Below are 13,535 nucleotides of genomic sequence, written 5' to 3' on the forward strand. Positions count from 1 at the left end.
TTTACTTTCCGGGTTATTCTGGTTGAACCGGGTTTAATATAGTCGGGCCGGAGTTTCCCGGTTCAAAGCGATCCAACTCTGATTCGGTTAAGACTGCAAGCCAAAATCATTTTCAAGTCCGGTCAACAGTCGGACCGTCTAGTCCGGTCCAATTCTCACAATACTACCTTAAACAATTAGACCAACATCTTATTAGTTTATACACTCTACCTATATACAAACAAGATCCTACACAAAACATGTAGGGTGTAAAGAAAAACATTTTCCTTACTAGAAAGCCCATTCCAGCCCATCTTCCTAAGAGAGAAGGACTCTTCAGCAGTTGAGCCAGCAAATTAGAGTTTGTAGCTGTCAGATTTCTCTTTCTCTCTCTTAGTTAGACCACCCTTTTCTCTTTTTCTTTTCCCTTTTTATAATAAAATAACTTTCATTTTTTTGGCATTCTCATATGTTTTTTTGTTTTAATTAACCAACTGAACACCTGTTCCAAACAACAACCATCAAATAATAACGATACCACATCATCATAAACCATACCCACTTCTCTTTCTCTGACCCTCTTCAAATTCAATGATTCTCCTGTTGTGAGAAAAAAGAGAGTTAGAGTTGTTGTTGAATGTTTGGGTCTCAAAAACCACACATATAGTAGAGCTAGCAGAGAATAGAAGAAACCAGAAACTATAATAGAATGGCAAAAGTAGAGAGAAAAGAGGATTGAATGAGTTACATTCATGCATAAACTACAAGTACACTCATTTCTTCTTCATTTGATTCCATGGCTTACCCACATTATCGATCGCAGTTTGGAGACACAACGTTCACCAAAGTCTTTGTTGGAGGACTAGCTTGGGAGACTCCAACTGAAGAACTTCGCAAATATTTTGAGCAGTTTGGAGACATTCTCGAAGCTGTCATTATTACTGATAAGAACACAGGAAAATCTAAAGGCTACGGATTCGTATGTTTCCTCTCTCTCTTTTTCTCCACCTTAAAATGACAACCTTAGTTTTATTTCATTGCAAATTAACCTTTTTATTAGATCCTTTTCTATAGTACATTGTTTGATACACTTATTATATTGTATGAATAGGTTACATTCCGTGATCCAGAATCAGCTAGAAGGGCTTGTGCTGATCCAAACCCAGTAATAGATGGAAGAAGAGCGAATTGTAACATTGCTTCTCTAGGAAGGCCTAGACCATCACCACCAAGAGGTACTCAAATTTTCACTTTCTTTAATATATTATATGCTATAATGTTTGAAACTGGCTCATTATAAAATATTTACATACTTTCCTGTTAAACAAATAATGCAGGAAGAGGGACATTTCAAGGTGCAGCATCATATAGTGGTGTTCCGGCAGCAGGACCACCGCCACTGGCACCACCACAACCACTAATGTACCCACAACCATATGGGTAAGTTGAGTTAGCTATGTTTATTTACTGTGGCCATTTATTACCTATGGTACTCACAGTCAAAGGAACTGGAACTGGTCCATGACCCTATTTATTGAGAGAATTGCATATAGAAGCACATATTGCTGTCTACATATGTCGCTTGACTGCTCCCATCCAATAACAATAGGTCTCCATGGACAAAAATCATTTGTCCTAAATGGTGTTTCATTTCATGTATCAAACCAATTACAATCTTATTTTTTATTTTTAAAATATTTCTTTTTATTCCTATCGCAACATGTGATTGGTCCAAGACAGATAATGGAACACGATTAAGAACATTGAACCTTGTCCAGGTCTCCATGTCACCATCCTTATATATCAATATCATATCATTATAATCATAGTAATATTACAGAATGATGAAAATTTTAATTTGTCATTAATCATTATGTGCATTTTCTCATCCTCAGATTTTGCTTTTTCTTAAATAATAATCATCATTAAGCTGATCAATTCATTTTTGAGGAACCGGATCCTCCAATCTGATATGCAGATGAACTAATTTGCATCTTATTTGTTACCTATGCAGATGTGAAAGAACATGGTAACACTTTTTAAATTATAATAAAATGTTATTCTTACACCCTACATCTACGGTACAGTCTTGTATACTATTATTTTCTAAAAAAATAGAAAATAAAAGAAAAATGAATTCCTTTGTATTCTTTCCCCCTGGACCTAAGGTAGTAATATGGGGTAGAAATGTGGGGTATAAATAACATCGTTCAGTGATTAATATAAAGAGATGAAGAAAGGTAAAGAAGATTGGGAGGGGGTAACATTTATTGTTGATTCGAGGTCAACCACTCAATCAAAAATATTATTTTTACTAAAGTATATATTTCATAATAACTGTTGCAGATCAAGAGATATGTATAGTAATCCATGGTAAGCATGGAAGTATACTTGTGTCATAGTGGTCCTGCATCTATTAATTTGATTTATAATCTTGTAGTACATGATAAAATCCCTCATCTCGCGGCACTTTTGCATGTTCTGTACCATCAAGTCATTTTCTCACCAGCGAAGTTATTGTTGTCTTATGAGTAGTGAAAACTGTTTATACTTGTTTGGTAAATTAAAAAATTACCCAACAAAGAAAATGATGAACATATTAAAAAATTCGAAGTTGAAATTACTCTTACATCAACATTTCTCACACCTTTTGCCCTAGCACTGTGTTCAAAATTTAGCTTTGCAAACAATTGAATAGCGGAAAACTAGCGAACACAAAGAAGTATAAAAGATAAGGCCATTTCTATGTTTGACTATTTCTTTCAATTTATCAGGTATTGTGTATGTTTGTCCCCTTTTTTCATGTGTTTCAAGATCTTCTTCTCCTATTTTCAAATAAAAAATTGATACATTTTCTGAATGTTAGTCCCATTCATTAGAATATGATATTATCTTTTCTTTGATAACTTTCTATATTTACTCTATGAAACTTTACAATATTTTTTTGTCTCTTCTTTACCCTAAAGCAAAATTAAATATAAATGTATGATGATTCTGAACGAGTTGTTCAATTTCATGAATTGCACAGAAACTTCTCTTAAGCTTAGTACTCCTAGTAATTATTTAGATCACCAGAATTTGAATGACTTAATTGAGAGTAGCACATGGTTTTCATATAACTCTACTAAGTTCCCATGAGATTTCATACTTGTATGTACATGAAAAATGTTCAATATATTTTTTATGCCACCTTGACTAATCTTTAATATGCATTTTTTCAGTCCCCCCCTTAAAAAATATTAATAATACCTAAGTAACAAAAGGTGGCTATCACTGAAGTTAGCAATAATAACTAATTCAATCATAGTGACAATGCATATCATACTAGAGCACACACAAGAATACTAAGTTACTAAACTTTTTTTTGTGGGAAACTACAATACTAACTCTCACTATACATATATAAAAGTTACTTCTATATGGAACCCCACACCACAACCAAGGCCACTGATGCTAATTAATGGGTTCTGTCCTCTCTGGATTTACTGAAAAACCTAACATATTAAGTTCAGTACCAGTCCACAACAAGAGAACCCTGCCACTTTGAGCAATTGCTTCTGAAAGAAGAAAATGCACTACTGCATTTAACGTATTTCTTTCCACTTTTTCTAACTAATTAAATTCCTTTCAACTCCATTTGCAGCTACCCTACCTACACTCCTGATTATGGGTACCACCAAGTAAGCTTCTCTTTCTCTATCTCCCTCTAATCAATTAAACAAAAGTGATTATTTTCAACAGAGAAAAGTTGCATAATAATTAATCAGCTTAATAATTGTATGAACAAACAGGCCACCATGTACAACCCACAGATTCAGCAAGCACAATACTATCAAAATCTTTATGCACCATCATCTTCAACCATGGCTTCTCCATATTACTATGGTTATTCTGTGCAACCACCTAGGGCTACATTTTCTACACCCCAAGCACATCGTGTACCAGCTGGGTTATCCTATATATACTACCCTACTTCACCTATTGAAGGCTCTTCTGCATTTCGACCACCTTATCAACCAGCAACAAGGCAAATCCATCCTTCAACTAGTGGTAATTAATTTAATTTAGTTTACCCTTTGCACTTATTTTTTTCTTAATGATCCTATACTTTATGTTATATAGATTTTGTATATCTGATATTTTAAACACAAACACATGGCTGCACAGAGAAAGTGAGTGAAAGAGAGAGGTGTAGAGAGGGATTTATGGATTATGATGCACTTACTGACACAATATATATTATGATTTGGCTGTAAAACATGTGGCTATGGGGTCCACAAGGGAAACCCAGCCCCCATGTGAATGAGCTGTCTTGGTTTTTGCCATGGACCGTATAATGGGTCAATGTGTAAGAAAGTCGTGACAGAGCGGGAGAGAGGGTCATCATTTAAAGTAACAGTGAATGCATGTGGTTTTCAGTAGGAATTGTTGGTGGTTAATTCTTTAACAGGTTCGGTCAAATGGTCTTGCATTCATGCATTGGCCCACATTTCTTGTTATGTTAGAGCATCCACACGCATTCAAACACTTCAATCATGAACCTAATGGGAATGAGGTCCTTCTAGGAACATCTCCCACACAATAATAAGCTAAGTGACATGATAAAACTTCTTAAAAACTTCACAATTGAAACTCCTAATATGAGTACTCGTAGACACTATACCGTTGCTCTAAGTTTTAATTTTTGAACATGTGAGTGCAACTTCAGCTAGATCAATACTAATTTCAAAACTTTCTTTCTAAACTAATTTGCGAAAGAGAAAAGAATTGAATGAGAACTATTTGTTATTGATGTTATACTACTTTATAACACGGTTGTAAATAGATTACAGCTCACTTGTACTTCACTCTCTACAAGTTTTGTATACTAGTGCCTTATGAAAGTGAGTTTAATGTTGTATTTATATTTTATCAAATATGAGTAAAAGTCAGAAGTTTACTGTCCATATCTATTTTCACATAGGTACTGATTTTTTGGCATTTTCATTTTTCATTTCTGTTAAGTTAGAATTGCAAAACAATAGTGTTTATAATTGTTATTTAGTAGCATTTTATAAGCATTGTAGAAAGCATAGATTTTACAATGCTCACTTGAGCCAGCGCTATTGAATACCCATATTCTACAATGCTCCCTTAAGTGTGTGCGATAGAAAGTAAAAATTCAACAACGCTTGATTCACCGATCAATGTTAATTTTATTGCGCTTATCATTTAACAACGTTCTATACATAAACAATATTAAATATGCATTATTAAATGCGAATTTTAGCGTATTACTTCCAAATTTTGCATCTGACATATATTGGTTCAATAAGCTTAATGCACGAGATTAGTTAATTATGATTAATATGCACTCTTTATGATTTCAATGTCTAACACAATGTGATTATTATTCCTTATGGTTTATCCTAATCAGATTCACAGACTCAGCAACGTAACTCTTCTGAGACAGCATCTGGAGTAGTTATAACTTCAGAGAGTTCAAATACCCAAGGGATGAGCTAAAGCTAATAAATAAATATACCTGCTAAGTTTCAATTGTATAATCTTCAAATTATATTTCATCATCGCATAAATTCTTGATCTTTTTTCCACATTTATATCTTCATTTTTTTTTGTCCACATGCTATAGCTTTAGCCAATAATGGTTCGCAGCAGTTTACTTGCGTTCTCCATTATTATGGCATTCGAATGTTGGACTAATCAACTTTTTTTCTCGTTGGAGATTTTCTTCAATCTACTTTCTTTGTCTTCACGGATTTTCACTTTAATCGATTTTAATAATTAATTATATTTCCTTTTTCAAATATTTTGGTATAACCTGCCAAACTAGCATGTATGAACAACCGTTATTTTATTTTATTTTTGCAATGACAACTTGCTCATAATTGATACCATATTAGCTCTAGTTTTTGGTAATTGTCTAGCATTTTCACCATCTTACAAATGTGCCTACAGTTGCAATTTAAAGCCAAATCTGAAAATAACCAGATCAGCTTTTTATGGAGCCAGTTAGTTATATTCTGTAATTAGTGTTAATGAGTAAAATTGATAATTTCTTTACCTACAGAAAAGCAGAAACGCTAAATATATATTGGTCTAAGCAATATTTGCAATCGTAACTAAGAAAGTAAGAAACTAGAATGGGCCTTTGCATCTCATGCAATAAGAATGGGCCTTATACTAATGATGGACCAAGTGGTTTAGATACTGGAACGAGTTAGTGAATCTAATGGAATAAAAATCAATTTCGTCTTTAAACTTTATCTCTTTTACAAGTAGATATTGAGAACTATTTTTTTTCCTTCATAATTACTCTTTAAGTTTTAGCTATTTATGAAATTAGTCCCTACGTACATATAATTTTAAAATAATAACAATAAAAAAATTCTCACTTATGTGCATATCATCTTTATCTAATTTTAACTTTTTATATTCAATATTACTCTATTGTCTTCTCTTAATAATTCTAAAGTTGATTGCTACAATTGTAAGTTTTCTTAATGGTCACTAATTTAACATTATCTTTATGGAGCATCCAATTAAACAGCCAAATAAATATTCAGAGGCAATTAGGAAAAAAGAAATAGTTTGTAATGTCTATTTACAAAAGACATAAAGTTCATGTAGCTTCCATGCTTTTCTAAAATAAAATGAGTCTATCTATAAGAAAACGATATATGTCACATGTAAACTAATTATTAACAACAACAAAAATACCAATTTATAATACATATTATTTTACTTATAATATAAGAAGAGTTGCAGGAAAATATGTCATTTCCATAAAATATTAATACATATAGGGATATGATATAATTAACAAGGCCAATTTAGTAATTTTAAAAAATAGAGTGTCTGCAGGGTGGTGGATAAATCCACGTCCTGCAGGAGAAAATTTTCCAAATTTGAGACCCCGAATGAAGCAGTGCTCACACGAATTCCCATATGCATATAGATTTTGCATCCCTACTCAAGATTTTTCCATTCAAAAGAGTCCAAACAATGTGTAATAATAGTCCAAGATTTTGTCATATAAATTTAAAGATAAGATGGAATGTGAGCATTGTGATTCAAACCGTCCGAGGAATTTACATGGCAGCCATGTTAAGCTCATTATTATGTTATGTAATTCACTTTATGTTACTAGATTTTGCAGGTTTAGTGTGTTAGGGATGATAAGATGTAATCTTTTCTTTATCCAAAGAAGTAATCCTTTTTAAGAAAGAGCTCATCCACTAGAGCCAAGTTTTCAGAAACTCATGTAGTTGCTTTAAAAGGATCATAGTTTTGATATTATTAGATTTGCTTTCAATTAAGGGGATTTGATTTAGTAGGTGGTTAGGACGAGAAAGGACCAAATTTAAAAGAATAGGGGGAAATTGTCCCCACAAGCTTTTAAGATTTTGTAGTAATATGCTATATGTAGTTTGTATTAGTGCTTCACTAATTTTGTTGATTTGTCTTAAAATGATACCGTGGCATTACATCTTTGTAGTTAATCCCTTCTAATATCTTTGTAGTTAAGAAAATTACATAATACTTTCAAAATAAAAATAGTCATGATTTTCAGATATACTTTCAAAATAAAAGTAGTCATAATTTTCATATATACTTTCAGTAGTTTGTCACATCTCCACCCAAAAAATAGTAGCATGTCATATCAATATAATATATTCTTTTTGCTCTTTCCTTGTACTCTTACATATTACTTGGTATATAGATTCTGCCTACAACTGCAATTAATATCAGTTCTATACGAGGACTTTGATAGTTTGGGTGAATCCATGAACGAATTTAAAGAATACACTAAAGGATTTTGTAAGTTAGAGCGTTATCTATAGCAAATTTAAAAAATAAAAAAATAAGTTATATGATTGTTTAATAGTTAGGGATGGAGGAAAGAAGATCGTGAATTTGAGTCTCGCCTACAATAAATACTAACGAATAAAAAAAATATGAGCTCACCTTATTTACTGATCACCTCATTAGTTAGAATTTTACTGTTATATATACGGAGACGAAATTCACCTTAAGTAGACCCATTTTACCTCGTATGTGTCTGACAGTGTAAAATGCATTACCATGAATATTAAACCCACTGGTATGTAACCTTTCTCTGTTTGGAGGACATGGGCCAGAGAATTTAAGGTTTATCCTATCTAAGCCAAAAATGAACAAAGAGGATATACAGGAGAAAATAATGACACCCTCAACAAAAGCCCTTTTCATTCAACTGTAATATTCTCCGGCCACCTATCACACAATTTCTTTCACTCATTCTCTTTTCCAACTTTTATTTGCTGCCAATTTTATCTCCTGTGGATCCAGCCGTTATTAATGCCCCATAATTTGACAAAATCTATGATAAATTGCTCTATTTCATGCCTTACACGATATTAGATATTGGAGCATAAATAAAAATTTCATATGTGAGCCAAATTAATCTTGAGTCAAATTAGTTCCTATCAAATGTTTTAAAATATGCTAAAAATGACTAATTTGACTTACATTTAAAAATTTTGTAAATCATTTTAGGTTTTTTTAAATTTTGAGGGACCAAACCAGTAAGATCGAAAAACACGAGAAACTGAAATGTATACTTACTCTAAAAATAAAATGTAACTTTTTATATGACATGTGATCTTTGTATGTATCCCTCTGATATATATAATGTAGCTACTATACCCTGCCTTATTCACATGCAGACCATATCAATAATTTCATTTTTTGTATATTGAAATGAATCAAAATCAGCTTCAGCCTCTACCTCTGCTAAGCAGCTTCCTTGGTAGTAGTTCATCTCCACAAGAAGAAGTTTTACTACAGAACCAAAAACCTAGAACATGCTATAGTGAAGCTCATGAGGATGTCACAGTGGCACTACACATAGGGCTACCTGATAATTCAAGTAGTGTCTCCAACACCAATAATAATGAAGTTGTGAATTCATCAGGCCAAGTTCCTAACAATTACTGGATACCAACTCAAGAGCAGATCCTCATAGGGTTCAGCCATTTCTCTTGTCCTATCTGCCTCAAAGCCTTCAACCGCTACAACAACCTTCAGGTGCACTTCTTTCCCATTTTCATTCATTTACCACTCTTCTGAAGTGTATTGGTTTGAAGTTTGATTTTATTTGGAGATCAAGATTTTAAAAAAGGCACACGCTCCTAACTGAACTGAGCTCGCATCATCACAATCGCAATTATGTATATACATGGCTGTGTGTTTTATTTTTTATGTATATACACATTAAAAATATAGGAAAAAAGAAGAAGAAACGTGCTTATAGATTGATCTTCATGAATGATTACTCTAATGATATTGTTTTGAATTATTTTTCAATAGTTTCTTATCTTATATATGTAAAGCAATGTTAGAATGTTTACTACTAAAATTGTGGTCAATTTTGGTGGCAGATGCACATGTGGGGACATGGGTCACAATATCGAAGAGGACCAGACTCACTGAAAAGAACTCATCCACGACCTTTATTAGACATTCCATGCTATTGTTGCTCAAGCGGATGCAAGAACAGCATAGAGCACCCAAAGGCCAAGCCTCTGAAAGATTTTCGAACACTACAAACACACTACAAAAGGAAGCATGGGATAAAGCCCTTCACGTGTCGCAAGTGTGGGAAATCTTTGGCTGTCAAAGGTGACTGGAGAACCCATGAAAAAAACTGCGGCAAACGCTGGCTTTGTATTTGTGGTTCTGATTTCAAACACAAGAGGTCACTTAAGGATCATATCAAAGCTTTTGGCTTTGGTCATAGCCCTTTTTCTTCTTCTGATGCCATGTAATAATTAGCACCACTTCGTTACAAGAAATCTATCTACTACGCTTTTGCCTTGCTTGTCTCCTCAGTTAAATGCTTATAACAGGAAAATATTAAATGAGAGAATTTAAAGTCAATTTATATGGAGAAAGTTTTTCTTCAGTTTTAAGCATTTAATTGAAGGGACAAAAAGAGGGAGACAAGATAGAAAATTTGTTAATACTTCAGTGAGTATATTCTTATGAAACTGATATATTCAAGACGTTGTAATTCTAGGCATAAAATCAAAATAAATGAATTGCTTATGAAACTGATATATTCTTTTTGATAAAATCTTCTTTTTTCTTATAAGGAATTGAAGTATATATTTTCCACTTTTAGGGTTTTCATTATTTACATTGTTTAAAGTGAAGTCGATTTTGATATGTGATTGGATGAGAAAAATATCTTTGGATTGGAGTTGTACTTCTTCAACACTAATGTAGTTTTTTTTTTCAAAACTACCATACTGGTCATCTAAGTTGTTTTTTATTTCAAATAGGTCCTACATTTTTTTTCAAATAAGTTGAACAAGTTTTCTACATAAATCTTTTTCTCCCCTCTCTCTTTCTTCTTCATTCTGCTCTTGCGACTGATGAAAGACACTTGCGTAGATCTGACAGTGTCTCGGCACATATTCAACTTATGTGTATCTAGAGGTCATTGTATCTCCTTCAAATAATTGCACTTGAGGCCATTTTAATCTCACAAATAATTAACTTTCGCTCAATTGACTGGAGTCTAACTGGTTTTCGTTTAAGACAATTTAAGGAGAGTGACTCATTTTTAAGGTGCAAGAATGTTTAAATTCTGAGACTTCCATACCAACTAAGCTATATTGAAAAATAGCAAGTAAAGTGCAATGTTGGGGAGCATGAATTAAAAATCAGAAAGGGAGATACGTGAGTTTGAAATATATATTATGATTATTAATTTAAACAATACAAAAATAATAATAATAATCTGTTGAGTTTGATTGTTCAGAAAAGGAAAGTAATAATGAGAAGGAAGATGAGATTGGAATGAAAACTTGGATTATAAGGAAATGGAATACAGTCAAAGAGAAACTTTGGTCGGATAGGAAGTGCGATAGCAGCACTTCCACCACCTGGCTTCGATTATTATCCATTTATCACCACTTCCCCACACTATTCACCCCTACCTCAAATCTATACGGTAAAGGATAATAGCTATAGAATCAAATTTAACACATCAGTGACATCACACTCAAATTGAAAATAAAATAAAAGGGTTTTGGATTCTGGGTTCTAAGAAAATTTCAATTTTTGATAAGTGGGTTTGAAGACGACGGCTGAGAGCGCTGGTGTTGCATCGTCGATTGTGAAGCGAGGCGGCTCGCTAAGGTGGTTGAGCGATATAAACATAGATGGCGGTGCAACTGAGATATACGAGCAGAGATATCGACGAAGGCTTGGGTAGAAGGCAACGAATTTTGTTAAAATGGTAGTAGGCACGGATAAGAGAGATTCTTGATGAACAACAAGAATAAGAAAATATTATTGAATTGAATTCCAAAGTTACATTGAATCATTTATGTAACGGGAAGAAAACATTAACTACCCTAACCAAATTAACTAACCGATAACAAAAGCTCAATTATTTTAACATTTCCTCGCAAGCTGGAATGTATCAAGCATTCCAAGCATGAAATAATCGTGTTGAATACGATGATATACTCTAATACATCCTCTTGCTGGTGAGCGAATCTTCGTCTCCCAGTCTTGAAATCTGAACGTGAAACAATACTGATGCTTAACCACCATTTGGCAGAAGCAATTTCATTTGATGCTTAACCATCTATTTGACATAAGCAAACCAATCATAACAGATGAAATAGAGAAAAGAGATGGACATTAATCTTGATCCTTATATGTTGCTTCAATGAGAAAAAATTACACACTATAATATTATGTGTTTAATGAGAGAGAGAGGGGTAAAGAAACTAGAGTAATAAAGAAATGAGAAATAATTGGGGGTAATAGATGAAAGAATGTGATATAGCTTCCTTAATTTGATGATCGGCCACTGTGCATGGTTGGGCACACAGTGTTGCATGGTATTCTTGTTTCTTGATGTTGTTCTTGGTCTTCCCTATCTTCTTGAAGTTGTTGGACTTCCCCTTCTTGACAAAGATAACAAGTTCTTGGAGTAGCATCATATTGCTTTGATCATATTAAAACAACATAACTATTGTTCCGAGTCATAGAACCAAAGAACATGTAGAGAAGATATCTTGGTCAGGGGGAGATATCTTGTATCATCATCTTTAGTGTCATCCATTCAGAAACAAATTACTATTGCAAAGAACCAATCTTACCAGAAGCACGATCAATCTACATTGTAGCATTGCCAGTGGATGCAAATGGTGGAACATTCTTTGGACTTTCATTTGGAAGTAGACCATTATTTCCACTCAAGAGACTGGAGATGAAAAGAAGCAACTGGAAGAACTTGATGAAAAGTTTGAAGGTCTCTGCAAGGTGATAAATGATGTATTGGGTGATAAGGTTGAATCTTGGAATTGAAGAATGATAAGCGGAAACAATCAATCAAAGAAAAATAATTAGCTCTCATACCATATTAAAATAGTAGTAGGCATATATCAGAGGGATTCTTGATGAACAAGAAAGAATGAGAAAATATTATTGAATTCCAAAATTACATTGAATCATCTATATAACGGGAAGAAAACACTAACTACCCTAACCAAATTAACTAACCTATAACAAAAGCTCAATTATTTTAACAAATTTGTTCAAAGTTTTGTCCATGTTTTCTAGATTTGTCAATCGAGCTCAATTATTGATACATCTTCATATTGTTCATTCTTTTAACAATACTTGAATGGGTAATTTTTGTAAGAACGATGATACAATTAAGATAGGGTGAATTAATTGACTTAAAAATTATAATTACTTTTTCTACAAAATCAAGATTTAACATGCAGCGGAAAATATATCATATCACTGCTAGCAATAGTCTCATATCACTGCTAGCAAGCAGTATATCATCGACATATAATATCAGGAAGATAAATTTACTCCCACTAAACTTATGGTATACACAATCTTCAACTTTATTTGCCTCAAAACCATACGAGGTAATAACTTGATGAAATTTGTGATTCCATTGACGAGAAGCTTGTTTAAGCCCGTAGATGAATTTCTTTAATTTGCATACCATAGACTTTGAGCCATCTGACACAAAGTTTTCTAGTTGCACCATATGGATTGTTTCCTTAATGTCACCATTAAGAAACGCAGTCTTAACATCGATCTGATGTAGCTCTAAATCAAACTGAGCAATTAGTGCCAATATTATTCTGAAAGAATCCTTCGAAGATATTGGAGAGAAGGTTTCTTTATAATCAATGCCTTCTTTCTGAGTGAAGCCTTTAGCTACTAGACGAGCTTTATATCTGTCAATATTACCCTTTGAATCCCTCTTGGTTGTAAATATCCATTTGCAACCAATAGGTTTCGCACCTTCAGATAATTCGACAAGATCTCAAACGTCATTATCATGCATAGACTTCATCTCATCCTTCATGGCATCAATCCACTTTTGAGAGTTAGAACTTTTTAAAGATTCAATGGATCATCTTCTGTTAACCCAATGCCATCCTCGTGTTCTTGAAGAAATGCAATATAATCATCAGGAATTGCACTTCTCCTCTCTCTAGTAGATCTCCTTAATTAGGGGTGTTCGCGGT

At 33.2% G+C, this 13,535-nt stretch overlaps 2 protein-coding genes and 1 long non-coding RNA gene across 3 annotated transcripts; all 3 read left to right on the forward strand.

Annotated features, from left to right (window-relative positions):
- On the forward strand, nt 283–5,715 carry LOC109357414 (RNA-binding protein 38-like). The gene is made up of 6 exons (XM_019601370.1): nt 283–958; nt 1,091–1,214; nt 1,317–1,419; nt 3,623–3,659; nt 3,771–4,029; nt 5,396–5,715. Exons 1-6 carry the CDS (start codon nt 776–778, stop codon nt 5,482–5,484), a joined length of 795 nt encoding a protein of 264 aa, XP_019456915.1. The 5' UTR covers nt 283–775; the 3' UTR covers nt 5,485–5,715.
- LOC109357415 lies at nt 1,426–3,208 on the forward strand. The gene is made up of 2 exons (XR_002108857.1): nt 1,426–1,588; nt 1,758–3,208. It is a non-coding gene; the product is annotated as an uncharacterized LOC109357415 (long non-coding RNA).
- On the forward strand, nt 8,711–9,948 carry LOC109356479 (protein TRANSPARENT TESTA 1-like). The gene is made up of 2 exons (XM_019599794.1): nt 8,711–9,048; nt 9,402–9,948. The coding sequence occupies exons 1-2, from the start codon at nt 8,722–8,724 to the stop codon at nt 9,786–9,788; spliced, it is 714 nt and encodes a 237-aa protein (XP_019455339.1). The 5' UTR covers nt 8,711–8,721; the 3' UTR covers nt 9,789–9,948.

This window comes from Lupinus angustifolius, chromosome LG09 (genome assembly GCF_001865875.1).
Source record: "Lupinus angustifolius cultivar Tanjil chromosome LG09, LupAngTanjil_v1.0, whole genome shotgun sequence".
NCBI lineage: Eukaryota > Viridiplantae > Streptophyta > Magnoliopsida > Fabales > Fabaceae > Lupinus > Lupinus angustifolius.